A 14,165-nucleotide genomic window follows, 5' to 3' on the forward strand; every position below is an offset into this window, starting at 1 on the left:
CTATGCATGCCCTGGTCACTTACGCTATCTAGTGTGACAAACATAGGCCATGCACCCTTTGCGTACATTCCAATAGCGAATGCGAAACGAGCCGGACCCTACTTCAAGGTAGGACTACAAGGCGCCGAAATCGTACGAATTATGAAGGACTAAGCAACCGTGCTACAAGGCCTCTGCGATCTATCACCGATGTTATCCCACATCAGCCTACGTACGATGGCCATAAAAGACAGATCCTAGTCGGGACAACTCTCAGTCCGGTACAGGACAACGGGATGGCACCAACAGAGAACCAGCACTTTGGGGTCAACATGTCCAGCTTGGAATTTGCCCGCAGTGTATTTGGTGAGGAAGAAGAAGACATCGGTCGTTCTCTGACTCGTGGCTCAATCCCTGGTGATATAGAATCTATGACTTTGGACAGTAGTACTCCTTGGCGCTTGAAAGATCTGGAATTGCCACCTGAGCCGATTATACCTCTCTTGATCGAGGCATACTTCCACCGCTTCCACTGGTACATCCTTCTTTTCCACGAACCCTCGTTCTGGAACAAGACTTACAGGGTGTACTGTCAACCGAGTTGGCAGCGGAGGGATCTACCCGATGTAGTCACTGTTCTAATTGTTGCGGCCCTAGGCCTCCAATCAGTTTTGCAGGATAGTACTTGGCATGGACACAACACTTTTCGCATTCATCACATCAACCATCGCCAATTACTACTAGACTTGGTTAGTGAGGTGCGTTTTCATCTGATGGACCTCCTAGCCAACCCGCGCATTGAGGCGATACAGGTCTGCATTCTGCTCTCTTGTTTCCACATGTTCCACAGTTCGCCAGGTCTGGCTTGGAGCACATCAGGAATGGCTGTAAGAGCAGCTTACGCTCTCGCGTTGCATACCAAAGCTCCGGCTAGTCAAGACCGGAATGCGGCCCAAATCCGCTACCGATGTTGGAACCATATTACGGTTGGTGACAGTTTCGTTACAATGATCTACGGAAGACCGGCCTCCGTCGATGCAGCATTTGCAGATCTACATGAGCTTGAGCACACCGATGATCTGACCATCCCTCCTGCGATACTAGACCTACTGGGGTTTAGTGAATGCAGCAATATTACCTCGAAAGTGACATTCCATCAGATGAAATTCAGGCTTTATTATATTATCCGACAAGTCTTGAATCGCTTCCGGCTTCTCCGCCCAAGTCAGCCGAACACAAATGATGATTTTATAGCAATTTCACAGGCGATAAAAGACACAGAGGCTTCTCTAGCTCAGTGGCGTCAAGAACTTCCATCTCTGTACAATTTTGAGGATTGGAGCTTGGAAGACCGATGGGCGCGGCTGGACTACTTGCTGCAGGATAGGCCTGCAGATACCCAAGAGCATGCGGAAATAATTCTTCTCCAAGCCGCCATGCTGCAATTGCTATATGATGGTGCCGTCATCCTCACCCATAGGCCTCTACTAAAATGTCAAGTGAAGCCAATACGTTTCTCCGGGTCTGTGATTGATTCGATGCAAAAATCATTGGATGCTGTTATCTGTGCAGCTCTTCGTCTATCATCCTTTCCCGTTCACAGGTTTGAGAAGCATTTTGTGGTTTCTATAGTCTTTCACTACCTCTTCGTGGCAGGTGTGATTTTGTGCATCATTCCTACCAGTCAGCCATTCACCAATAATGCCCAGGAAGCAAAAGCTGGTGTTGTGAGGATTATACGTGCTAGCCGAGCCATGGCCCAGCATAACCGCATTGCAAGACAAACTGACAAGTTACTTACAGAGCTATTGAAAAAATCCGTCCAGCGAGAAACACTAGCAGCTTTGGATAACTCGATGACTGGGTATGATTGGGATGAGGCGGAGCCGCTCTTAGAATCTGAGATGTCGGCAACCAAGGACCCTCGAGTCGGCCCTCTGGAAGGTTCAAAAGAAGTTTCGCAGGCCAACACTACAATATATCAACAGGATCACGGGCTCGTTCACCGAGAGTTTAGCATGGATATACCGGAGCTACTTCAATCTTACCACCATACACTTAACACAGGAGCAGCAAGGAATGAGCTAACAGATCAGAGCATGTTACCGAGTGCGCTGTTGCCACTGGACCCTCATTCGGCTCTAAGTTCTGAACAGTTAGATGATATATTTGGTAGTCTGCAGTCTTTCTATAGCTGACACTATCTTCTCATGATTCGTTTTGGCGGTCGTGAAAGGCGATAATTCATAAATTCACGGTTTCGGTTGCCGAGATCTTCGTTATATAGTGGAATTGGCAAGATTAAGGATGGTTATTCTAGTGATATATTAACATATACAGTTCAGTTTAGAATTAATAAGAAATAATAACCATTGTTGGTTTCTGGAAGCAATCGAGATGGGATATTGAGGCGCTAAAGTTGCGACTGGCCGATGAATTGATGATAGATGATAAGAGGGATCATCATCAGACTCAGTATAAGGTCTGTACGCTTGGTCAAAGAAATTGGCACATAGAGAAAACTAAGTAGTGGGAATCGAATGAGCAAGTCACTTGACATACTACTGAACCAGGACTAGATTGTACGGAACCTGGAGTGGGAGCGAACGATAACCCCGCAGATTTCAAACTACCTTTCTGATGGTTTGCTCAGCCAAAGTTTTCGTTCCGGCGGGTTCGCTCCGGCGGATGATGATTTCACGTTTGAAGTAACCTTACCTAATCTAATCCTCAGCTATAACGGATATACACCTCTCGAAAAAATGGAAGACGCCACTTTCATAAACGGCGAATAGCTCGATGGATTAAAAGCACAAGTATTGCTCTTTTCCACATAGTCGACGATACCAAAACTGACAGTGTCCAGCAAATATGGCCTCCCGTCAACCGAGGAACAGCTTGACGCTATTGCAAAAGTTGGATGCGGTGCTTGGTATCTGCTCCATGGGTATGGAATCCCCGTCAGGAGGAAATCTGGGGGGTAAATCTGCATCTATCTTTAGTTGACGATGGTACCTAGCTTTGGCGGTCGTTTATTCTACGATTTCGGGCGCTTTTCGTGGTAAATCTGGCGCAGATACCTATTATCACCACATTATACAAGGAGCGGTTAAGAAGGTCAGGAATACCTAAAATTTGACCAAAATGCGGAAAGAGTGACTGATTCAAGCAGCTAATGACCAGATTTACCCCCCTTCAGCTGCAGTATATTTATTCCTGAAAGATAACGCCGTCAAGTCATTGAGGCTGATATTTACTAGGTATCTTTTTGAGTCTTCAGATCAATTATACCTGAAGCACTGTAAAAGCAGCCAGCTTGAGCCAAATTTTGTTTCAACCGACCAGGGGGTGAAGGGTTTTTGGATCGGAAGCCCACGTGCTAAATACGTTGGGATATTTTTCCATGGTAAGTAGTATTGATATGTGATTGAAAATACCTATATTCTAACGAATTTCGATAGGAGGAGGGTTTGCGATGGACGGAACAAAACCACATATAGATCTTTGTTTGGAACTACAGAGAAGTCTGGAACAAAATGGGATCGAACTTGCTTGGTTTTATTCCACCTACACATTGACGCCTCACGCCACTTATCCGACACAATTTTGTGAAGCTGTGGAAACCTTGAAATACATTATACACGATCTCGGGCGACATCCATCAGAAGTCATACTTGCAGGTGACTCCGCAGGCGCAAACCTCTGTTTGGCAATCTTGTCTCATATGACGCATCCGGCCACAGGTGTGCCTAGATTGACAGTACAAGAACCCCTCAAAGCAATTGCCCTTATCTCACCTTGGATTTCCTTTGATCATAATTGGCCAAGCGTGCGGCGCAATAAGCACAAGGACATTGAAGCAACTGATGCTACAGCGCTGTGGTCTAGGATTTATCTTGATGTGAACCCAACAAATTATTACATCGAAGCGGTTCGTGCCCCGGAAGAATGGTGGGAGAAAGCAAAAGTTCAACACACACTAGTCCTCGCTGGAGAAGACGAAATTCTTGTGGATCCAATTAAAGCTTGGGTCTCTAATTTTCAGGTACGAGGAAGTCCTTGATTGTCAACACGAAAGGAGACTTACGAATTCTAAGAAATCAAATGCGGAAACCACTTTTATAATTGGAGAAAAGGAATGTCATATTGCCCCTATCATCTGGCCACTGTTTGGTGATACACATGAGACTGAACAAGTTAGGGCATTGAAAGTTTGGTTAAAGGCACGACTACTTTGACTTGAATGTGACAGTTGCATACACCTAGAGGAGATAAGCCCCTGACGATGCGGAGAATAATCTCAGCAGTGCCTGAAATGGCTTAGGCCTCGCACAAAGAGCATATATCTTCACCCGTGATTACGGATATCTGTTTTTCTTCTGCTTGCTCTCTCCATGCTTGATATTCTCGGTAGACACACACTTCTGTATGTCGTGCTAGTTAGTCCGAATACATGAGATTGGTTTCGTCACATCAATGATATAGACCTATGTAGATCAGAATTGGCCAGCAGCTTATTCATAAAGGCGAAAGCAGTCCCAGAAATTGAATCAGAAGAAAAGGAAAAATCAATTTTGGCTTTATCTTTTGTGATTTGACCTGCTTGAATGAAATTCCGAGTTCAACTGACGAGACTAACTTGTATCCAGCTTTGTATTGAGCTCACAATTAGCTTTATCAGAACTGCGTATACTTGTTACAGCTACAGCTTGTGCGCTGCGGCATATTTGCCATCACTTTAGTCACCTTGACTACAGTAATGCTATTATAAAGACGTCTTGCCCATCTATACACCGTCTATAAGGCTGTAGACGTGCGTCAGGAGGCACGCCTGGGAGCAATTCTTACTCACGCATAACCACGGGCTTACTCCACTGTATCTGTTCTCTGGTCTTAAGCTCACGTTCTTTTACCTTTCTATGCTAGCCATACATTTGATCTTGATATCTATGCACCGTTACAAGGCAAAGAAACAATTCGCTGCAATAAAATCATCGTAAAGTCTTGATTTCAAGTTATCCAAAAGGTTTTATGATGAAGATGACTGTAACGTTGACATACAAAGAAACCTCCTTATTGCTTTCAAAGACGCATCGACATATCTGAACTTTGGGATGTTGCCGAAAAACACCTCGGCTCTATTGAGAGCAGACAAATACGCGCAGATAGGAAGTCTAGCCCTTGAGACTTGTGATAAATGTATGGGGCGAGGCCACTCTGTGGGATGCGGCCAACAAGACGCCAGGCGGCTCGGGCGAGTTGAGGGCTACTGTGACGAGAACTGTCGATTGGAATGGGCAATCAGAGCCCTGAGACTGTGACGGATATGAAATCCAGGGACGATTCCTGCGTGAACCGGAGGGATCACAGAGTTTGGCCGCCCCGTGAAATGCAGAAGGCGAAACTAAAAGGCAAAGCATGACTTCGTAGAGACAAGAGAGCACAGACTTCCAGTCACTACCCCACACTCTTGTATAGTCACCCCCGCGTTTTTCGATCATAAGATTATCAAACTATGTATCATTAAAGTTCCTTGACTCCGGTGGATACTCGCGGCCAATCGGATTTATTGGAGGGTCCAGTAGCCCAAAATTTCCCCGATGTAGTAGCTTGAAGACTATCAATTGACGTTATACTTGATGTCGAGGGCCTTTCTTCCTCTACATCCATGGAAATATTTATGGGAAACATGTCCGCCCATGGACGATACTTTTTTTGTAGCCGTGAAAAATTAAATCAATTTCAATTGAGTATATCCGGCTATTACGGGCTCTCTAAGCATGTCTCTTACCATTCAATCTAAGTCCATCTATCATGGCCTCCCAGTATTCCCAGCGGAGCTAAAGGGCCTCACTGCCATCGTAGCTGGTGCTAATGGCATATCTGGTGACTATATGGTGAGCCGTTCCAATAAGTCCCCAAACTATTGCGCTATTGTTAATTTCAGACTCTTATGGTCGCAGCTTCAAGTTCTATGCGAGTCACCCGAACGCTGGACAACTATTTATGCTCTCTCCCGGAGACCTCCGACTAAGAATTGGCCAGCGCACGTCAAGCATATTTCTGTGGACTTCTTGGATTCTCCCGAGAAGATTGCCGAGCAGCTTAGACTGCACGAGGTGAAAGCTGACTATATTTTCTTCTTTGCATACATTCAGCCGCCACCAAAAGAGGGCGGAAGTATCTGGAGCGCTGTAGAGGAACTCGTTCGTGTCAACAGTAAGTTTCTATTTGCAAAGTCCATAGTCGTCTGCAAACAGCTTTATTTAACATTCGTTCAACAGAACAACTGCTGGTGAATTTCTTGGAAGCCCAAGCGTTGAACAATTCGATTCCGAAGCGCATCCTTTTACAATTGGGTGCAAAGTACTATGGCCTCCATCTAGGCCCTGCAAAGCTTCCTTTAGAAGAATCAGACCCACGAGTACTTTTAGAACAAAACTTCTACTATGTTCAAGAAGATTATTTGAAGGATTTTGCGCAAAAACACAATATTGGATGGAACACAACTCGTCCTGCCTTCATTCCGGGAGCAGTCACTGATGCATCCATGGATCTTTGCTTTGCATTGGGAATCTATGCTACTGTCCAGAAATACCTAAAGAAGCCTCTGGAGTTTCCAGCCGGGTTTACATCCTGGACGAACGTGCAAAATCTGTCCAGTGCTGCAACAAACTGCTACCTGGCTGAGTGGGCAGTTTTGACTGGAAAGGCTGAGAATCAGAGCTTCAACGCAATTGATGGCGCTCCGTTTACCTGGGAAAGATTCTGGCCCCAGCTCGCCGATCGGTTCGGATTACCCTGGACTGGGCCGGACTTGAGTGAGACTGCCAGTGCGCAGTACCACGACGTACCATTTGCGTCTTATGACCCTCCGCCCCGTGGATACGGGCCGCCAAGCAAGGCTCAGGTCAAATTCACCTTAACTGAATGGGCGAAGCAACCTGAGGTTGCAGAGGCTTGGAGGAAGATTGCGAAAGACAGTGACCTACGAGACAAGGAACTAAGAGACCCTGATCGAATTTTTGGATTTATTGATGTGCTTCTTTTGATTCCCTATCCTGCTGTGTACAGGTGAGTAGCGCACTTCCCAGACCAGGCCCTTTCATTTTATGTCTCATTCTCTGACGTTTTTCCGGAGCAGCGTAACCAAACTAAGGAAGCTTGGTTATTTTGGATTTGTTGACACAAATGAGTCAATCATAGAAGCTTTGGAGTCTCTTGTTGGTCTGCGCATGATTCCGCAGTTTTGATAACTCATTCTGCAATCTTGTCAGAATCAGAACGCCACAACCAATAGGTAAAGGGAAACGACAATCCCCTACCAATAGTCACATTTACCCAGAAAGGATTCCCTAGCTTGGGGCTTTACCTAGCATGTAATATTACGATGGTGTCAGATCGTTGGCAGATTCTGACTAGAAAGAGCAAATTACTAAGACTTAGCACTAAGCAATATGCCTATGGAACTAAGTCTATTCGTGCACACCTCCAACACATAAGTATCTGGTAATCTTGATCACTTATATACTCAGAATCTCATACAAATGACATCAGTAACTTTGGCAATCTATGTTTAATGAAATATTCTCGATATGGACTTGTAATGAAGCCGGAAAGAATCTGGTGTTTTCCTATTCTGTTCGTTCTCTGTCGACATATTGTCCTATTCCTATGTTCTGTTGCTGTCATACACTCACAGTACATGACAACGAAAAATGATATGATAGGTCTGATAATCCCACAAAGCGACGATTTATGACCAAGGTCGTTATTCCAATCTAAGTTGTTTACTTGTGGGGAGCTTTGATAATATTCGCAAGATGAATCATAAAAATGCCGAATTGCGAATACTTCTCTGGTAAGGAGTAGTTATCCTTACCAATCTCCGTACTCCTACCCGACACAATCTCATTTCTCTGCAATCTGTTTTATTTCCTTGATCTCTGCTACCCTGCCATACGAACGTACCGCTTGAAGCTAAATCACTAAGTCCGTCGCTGGAGATAAAGGGGTTAACAGTTCGCAGGAGCACGAAGCCCTAACCACATGTAACCCCCAACGCCAAGTCAATGAATGCATCAGTTGATCCTACACAACCAGTAAAACATATTTAAATTCACACAATCATAATATCATTACTTTAGAGTTCAGAGCACAGGCCACGCTCGGACAAGCCTCTTATTCCCGCTCTTAATTCTATCTCATGCCATACTCCGGATATCCCAAAAAGACAGAGAGATCGACTGCATCAATCGCTATAGCCTACTTTAGGGCATATATGGAGGATATTTGGGTCTCCAGATTTCAGCCCAATATTTACCTTCATGATAACTTATCAATCATCCCACCTGAAGGTCTAGATAAAAACCCGGCTTTGGAACCTGATATACTCGGAAAACAGACGGAATACATACAATCTTGCGAGTCACTTCTGCTTTTCTTATACTTGTAACATACATTCAGGGTTAGCCGGAGTAAACCCGGCAATCTGACAAATCCTAAGATTTTGTCGGATTGATTCTTTTACCAAAAGGACGTTGGGGTGCAGGGTAAATACTAGTTACAGTGCGAAACCTCATACACACCGCGATTACCTGATGACGCAGGGGCCTACCACATGAGCCTGAAAACAAGATAAACAATCCCTTGATCGATTCGAGGCGGTCATTAAGCCTTTTCTAATCCCCAGGTTAATTGAAATAACTAGTTCAGAGCTCTATATCTGAGAAAAGTACACCTAAGGACCAGTCCATCGACTACGCCTCAGCCAGTCTTCAAAAGAGCTAGCAGTAAGAGCTAGCTCCTCGCTAGACTTTTCAGCCTCAGGCTCAAGGGCGCCATAGCAGATCTTGTCATCTGGAGCTATAGCAGCCCATTGCATCATTTCAATGGCATCTTCCTTGAATGCCGGGCCAACGAGCGCAGAGCTCAAATTACCAAACTCCTCAAACGAGATCGGAGAATGAACAGCCGGAATTCCAGTCACGCGCGTGAAAACTTCGGCCATGCCTTCGGGAGAGATCCCAGGACCCAAAGCGAGATAAGTTTTCCCTTTTGTATTTTCAACACCTAAACCAAATATCTCTTCAAGTAATTGTCAGCCCAGGCTTGCCAGGGGAATACAGCTGTTGAATGTGGTGGTGAGCTCTTACTTGCGGAAAAGGCTCCTAAGTCGTGTGCAGGATCTGTCCATTGGACCAATTTATTCCCGGGTAGGGGCATACAGAATTGTACCACACCATCTTCTGGGGAACGAATTCATCAATCATGGTGTCGATGAAACTTGGAGAATAAGAGAGGGACACAAACCACGAACCCGGCAATACTGTGACCAGGCCAAATTATTATAAAAAAACCCTTTAAATGACGAACACGTCATTAACCCTATGAATATTTTCCAAATTGTAGAGACCTCCACTACGGCGTACTCACCAGGAATCAAGGCGGTAAAGCCATCAAGCTCCTTTCTTGCTAATTGCTCGATAGAATGCTTGTTGTTCATGTGATAGATCCGTTTAAACTGGCCGTTGCTGGCTTTGATAGTATCAGGTAAGCTGCTAAACACGAAATGCTTGATACCGCACTCCTTTGCAGCGAAAATGATGTTACGCCCTGCATCGATCTCGTGTTTCATCTCTTCCTCCTCGGTAATACGTTTACCAGGGTGCCGTTCACTGGTCATGGCGAAGACGCCGTGTGCACCCTCAAAGGCGGCCCGTAAGCTTGTTTTATCATAAACATTGCCGCTGACCAAGTTCAGACGCTTGTCAGTAGTTTGGTATTGGGACAAAAGCTTCTGTGCTTTTTCTGAGTTGGGATCTTGGGTAAGCGCTCGGACAAATCAAAGACCACCATATTCGTCGCTCAGTAATGCCCGAACGATGCCAGAGCCTTGGATTCCCGTGGCGCCAACGACGACTATGGTTTGTTGCGACTGAGTGGATGGCATGTTGTTGAGACCTTGAGGCAAAGAGGATAAAGATATATGGACTAGCGAATTCGTATCTATTCTTTTCTCGTTCTGTCTCATACATGAGGTTTCAAACCTGGGCTTTTATAGACATTGTGGTGAGTTGTTTTTACAGAAAGCGGAATTTGACATGTTGGATTGACATCATTGGTGATTTGTAATCTATCATTGAGGGCTAAAATAAGTCTCCGATGGATCGTTTCTCATTTGACGGCTTCATTGGAAAGTGTTGGTTTAGCTACGTTTCAACCATTGAGTGCGAATTAATAAATACTCCTGTTCCACCAGTCGTGGGCATTCGAGAACTGTCGCTCTAGGTTAGTAGCCTGAAACCACAACCGACACTAGAAGGTGGGAATCTATGCAACCCGTATCTCGTCCATTTGCCTACACTGCTGATCGATCACGCACTTACTCCTGTTTTCTCTTCTCACTTTTTGTATTCTAGTTGAATAACACATATATTAGGCTTAGGCTATAGCAATGGAATATTATAGGATCTAGCTTCGTATTATCATATAGTATATTCTATTATGGATAAGTATCTCTAGAATTTGATTTCAGGCAGGATTGGGAAAAGATACAAGATTGTCGCGATCAGGAAAAAAGTCAGTATGAAGAACGTTGCCCATCGATCAGGGCTCTCAAGGAAATAATATTCTTACCATACCTGGGCAGTCTACAGTGTGACTACTGCACATTGAACATATTTACCCTAGCTATGCATCTTCCCAGTCTCTATAGTACCTGTACCGCACAAACGAAATCTTCATCAGCTCATCGCCGTATCGCATTCCAGAATGAATTCTAACTTTATTTTGCCAATATTTCAAATACGAAAGAAATCTATTCAAAATGAAATTGTAGTAAAATGCCAGATATCACTCTTATCAAATCCCCTACGGCTTTGAGAAAACGCTATGAATTTTTGCAAGGATAAATTTTGAATCAGTCTCGAGAATTTTCTGTATTGGTCCCTTTAAGTACAATGTTAACTACCTGCCCCATTCTCCTTCCGGTCACGGTTGGCCCTACTTTTCGAATTGAATATCCTCCTGCGTTTTTGTGGCTGGKCACAATCACTTGGTATGGCATTGTATGGTCCACTCTTTGTCTTTTTCGGAGCCTCTGACCACAGAAGTTCTAGTCTGTATTGATAGGCGGCTGGATCTACTCCAGCTTTCTTTAATTGCCCCCACCTCTTCGAGCAGTAACTCTGTGCCATGCTTGTGACAGTGGGATCCTTCGGGGCAAAAGAAGACTGTTCGCTGCACTTTGTGCATTTTCGCACTCGTTTCACATATCGGCTGGACTTCTCAGTCGTCCAACGCGGCCGCATGTCGAGCCACCTCTCCTGACATTTAGAGCAGCAAGTTTCGACAGTTTGTGGAAGATAGCCTAATGTCTCCAGCGGACTAATCAACAGATAGTCTTTCCAATCAGCCGATCTCAGACACTGCAACGTTTCTTGTCTTGCCATCCGATATTCCTGGAAAGCACTCGCCGGGACGAGTTCGGCATTTCCAAGGACTTGACATTCTGGACGGCCGCAGCCCCCACTGCGATACCAAGTAACATATTTTGTGGCATCTGCAACGGCGAAACAAGCCAAAGGGTCGTCTAGGACTCGCTCCCCACACCTGAAACACTTTCGGCGCATAATATTATATGGTGAGACAGCTGGGAAGATGAGACTTTGAACGCTGTTCCATCTGTGTTTCTTTGCCTTCGAGAGGTACCATGTCGCCACCTTGATGGACATCTCGATCAGACTCAGCTGTCTAGATTCTTGCTTGAGTGGCGACAACAGCTGATATGCGAGAAGTAAGTCATCTGTCGAGGAGATGGGATTTCGGTCAATTTTTAAACCATCTTGACTCTGAATCCACAAAAGCAGATTTCGGGGTATCTGATCGATCTCATCGACCTCAATCCAGTCAGACAATAGTGATGGCAAGCACTTTTCGTCGGCGGTAGTTCGTAAAGAAAGGATTCCATCGAAGCTCTGCTGAATCGCACTGATGAGGCTCGCTGTCATATGTTTGAACATCCTCTCCCGCCGCAGATACTAGTTTGCCGTTAGCTAGCTGTAAGTGCCACCCAAAACATGATAACTATGTAAGTCTTATCATCTCACCTCTTGATTGTCCCCCGAAAGCAATTGATACGTAGTCAATCCGGAAGCTGGCACAGCGGTTATTGGCCTATCGATCTTGACTTTCTCGACGAGGGACTTAATGCCTGCCTCAATCTTCTTGTGTTGCTCCGGAAATGCCACGCGAAGCTGATAGTCTGCTTCTTTCTCCAGCCGCTTGACCAGATGATTACTGGCATTGTCGAATTGCCCGTAGTGATGAGGTATATGCCTGCTTTCGTAGAAATTTGGCGTTATCTGGATCCCACCTAACTTGCCTGCAACAGACAGATGCAGATCCTGTCTTCTACCAAATTTTTTTCTGAATCGGAGAGCACTTTCTGAGGTCTGTCCATGATAAAAAAAGAATTGCGGATGGTAAACGAACAGAACCAATCTTACGGCGGCGCTTTTCTCTATCTCTAGGAAAAGCTCCACTCCTTTGTACTCGCCCCATAGCTTAAGAGAAACGAGATTCAAGTATGCCTTCATCCTTTCAGAAACTCTTTTGCCAAAGCATACCTCCACTTTTGCGCTCATAGCTTTTCGCACTGAAAACGTGAACTCTCGGTGTGTACGGATCAGGTTCTCATTGTAAAACGCTTCGACATCTTCGGTCCGGTCTCGTCGACAGATATCGTCAAAAAGGAGACAATTCTTCGAGGAAAAACCTGCTTGGTGCAGTTGTCGTATCGAAGGATTTGAGTCATTATCCGTTTCCTGCGAGTCAGGGTCCTTGACATAGAAGGTCGGGTTATGCAAGTGACATGCAACTGTAGAGTCCATATCACCACTAGGATGAAGTAAGAACTTTGGGGATCTCTCCACTCCCAGTCCTCTCCATATGGCGACTTCTTTGTCCACGAAACTTCTGAACTCCTCCTGCAAGTCAAAATGGGCCCCTATAAGTGTGGACTCTAAGCAGTGAGCTCTTGAAAACAGGAAGGAGGATTACCATCTTCACGTCGAAATTCTAATTGACGAATGAGAGGCTCCAGAATTTTGAGCCTCTCCAATTCCTCCGCTCTGAGGTGTTCTTCTGGATTCTCCAACCATAAGTCACCAAAAAAATGATAACTATTGTTGGTTGCTAGGTCTGTATGCATCGTTTTCACCAAAGCAGCCCTCTCGAGGAGTTGGAATTGCGAAGTCAATACGTGCGTAGAACGATAATACTCAGTATCAGCGGAAAAGAACGACGAGAAGATTAGAATGCAGAAGATAAAAAAAGTCTCCTTTCTCCATCGACTCATAGGTCACCTGATTTTTCTTTTTTTTTTTTCAGGAAAACTAACGGTTTTAACCGACATTTTTTCTTTGTTCCCTGTCGCGTCCACAACAAGGACACTCCTCAACGAAAGTAGCAAACATCAAATGTACATCACGTACAGTCAGAGATCGTCCCAAAGATTGTAACGTTCCAAGATCCCATGGGCTCTTTCTCCTGACAAATGATCTGTTTTTGTCTGACTTGGACAGTCGTGGCTTTGCGACCAGAGTACTTAGGTATCTTCGAGAGACCCTAGAACATCTGGGCAAAAGAGGGAGACATATATATCAATACATATCCAGTTGTAGGCTGTTAAGTACACACGACAGMCAGCTGCCAATTTGACTCGCATGTAAAGTCTCACGTATGCTCTTGCGCCAATTGGCATTCATCCATGAATTAGCTGGCGCTTTTAATAGACATATATTCTCAATGGAGAATTGTACGCTGGCCGCTCTGTACTAGGTAAATTACCAGTCATCAAAGCAGCAAACCCTCACTCACCCTGCACTGTATAGTCATCACTCTTTTGATATTGCAATTTTATGCTACTGAAAGCTCTCAATAAATGGAACATCATATTATAAGTGTTGGTTTAACTACGTCCTATATCATAAAGCATAGGATATCATAGCAAGAGCAGTCCAACTGCCCTTAATAGCGAGCCTAATGATAAGTATAAAAATTCTTATTATAATATAAGGCAGGTTTAGCGTAAACTAACAATGGAGACTGTAAGTTGTCGGTTTAACTCGGTCCCAATACTTTAAGCAGGGATTGGTGTAAGGCTGGTTCGAGAGCCTACAACG

At 44.8% G+C, this 14,165-nt stretch overlaps 2 protein-coding genes across 2 annotated transcripts; one reads left to right on the top strand and one right to left on the bottom strand.

Annotated features, from left to right (window-relative positions):
- Positions 1 to 79: 79 nt before the first annotated feature.
- BHQ10_003527 (uncharacterized protein) lies at positions 80 to 7,232 on the top strand (the record flags this gene model as incomplete). The annotated part of the gene is made up of 5 exons (XM_040875793.1): positions 80 to 108; positions 170 to 2,134; positions 5,927 to 6,198; positions 6,264 to 7,053; positions 7,124 to 7,232. The coding sequence occupies 5 exons, from the start codon at positions 80 to 82 to the stop codon at positions 7,230 to 7,232; spliced, it is 3,165 nt and encodes a 1,054-aa protein (XP_040732031.1).
- A 1,487-nt stretch (positions 7,233 to 8,719) lies between these two features.
- BHQ10_003528 (uncharacterized protein) lies at positions 8,720 to 12,872 on the bottom strand (the record flags this gene model as incomplete). Its single annotated transcript, XM_040875794.1, has 5 exons — positions 8,720 to 9,051; positions 9,415 to 9,728; positions 11,152 to 12,020; positions 12,090 to 12,545; positions 12,609 to 12,872. The coding sequence occupies 5 exons, from the start codon at positions 12,870 to 12,872 to the stop codon at positions 8,720 to 8,722; spliced, it is 2,235 nt and encodes a 744-aa protein (XP_040732032.1).
- Positions 12,873 to 14,165: the final 1,293 nt, after the last annotated feature.

Source organism: Talaromyces amestolkiae (genome assembly GCF_001896365.1).
Source record: "Talaromyces amestolkiae strain CIB chromosome Unknown scaffold5.1, whole genome shotgun sequence".
Lineage (NCBI taxonomy): Eukaryota > Fungi > Ascomycota > Eurotiomycetes > Eurotiales > Trichocomaceae > Talaromyces > Talaromyces amestolkiae.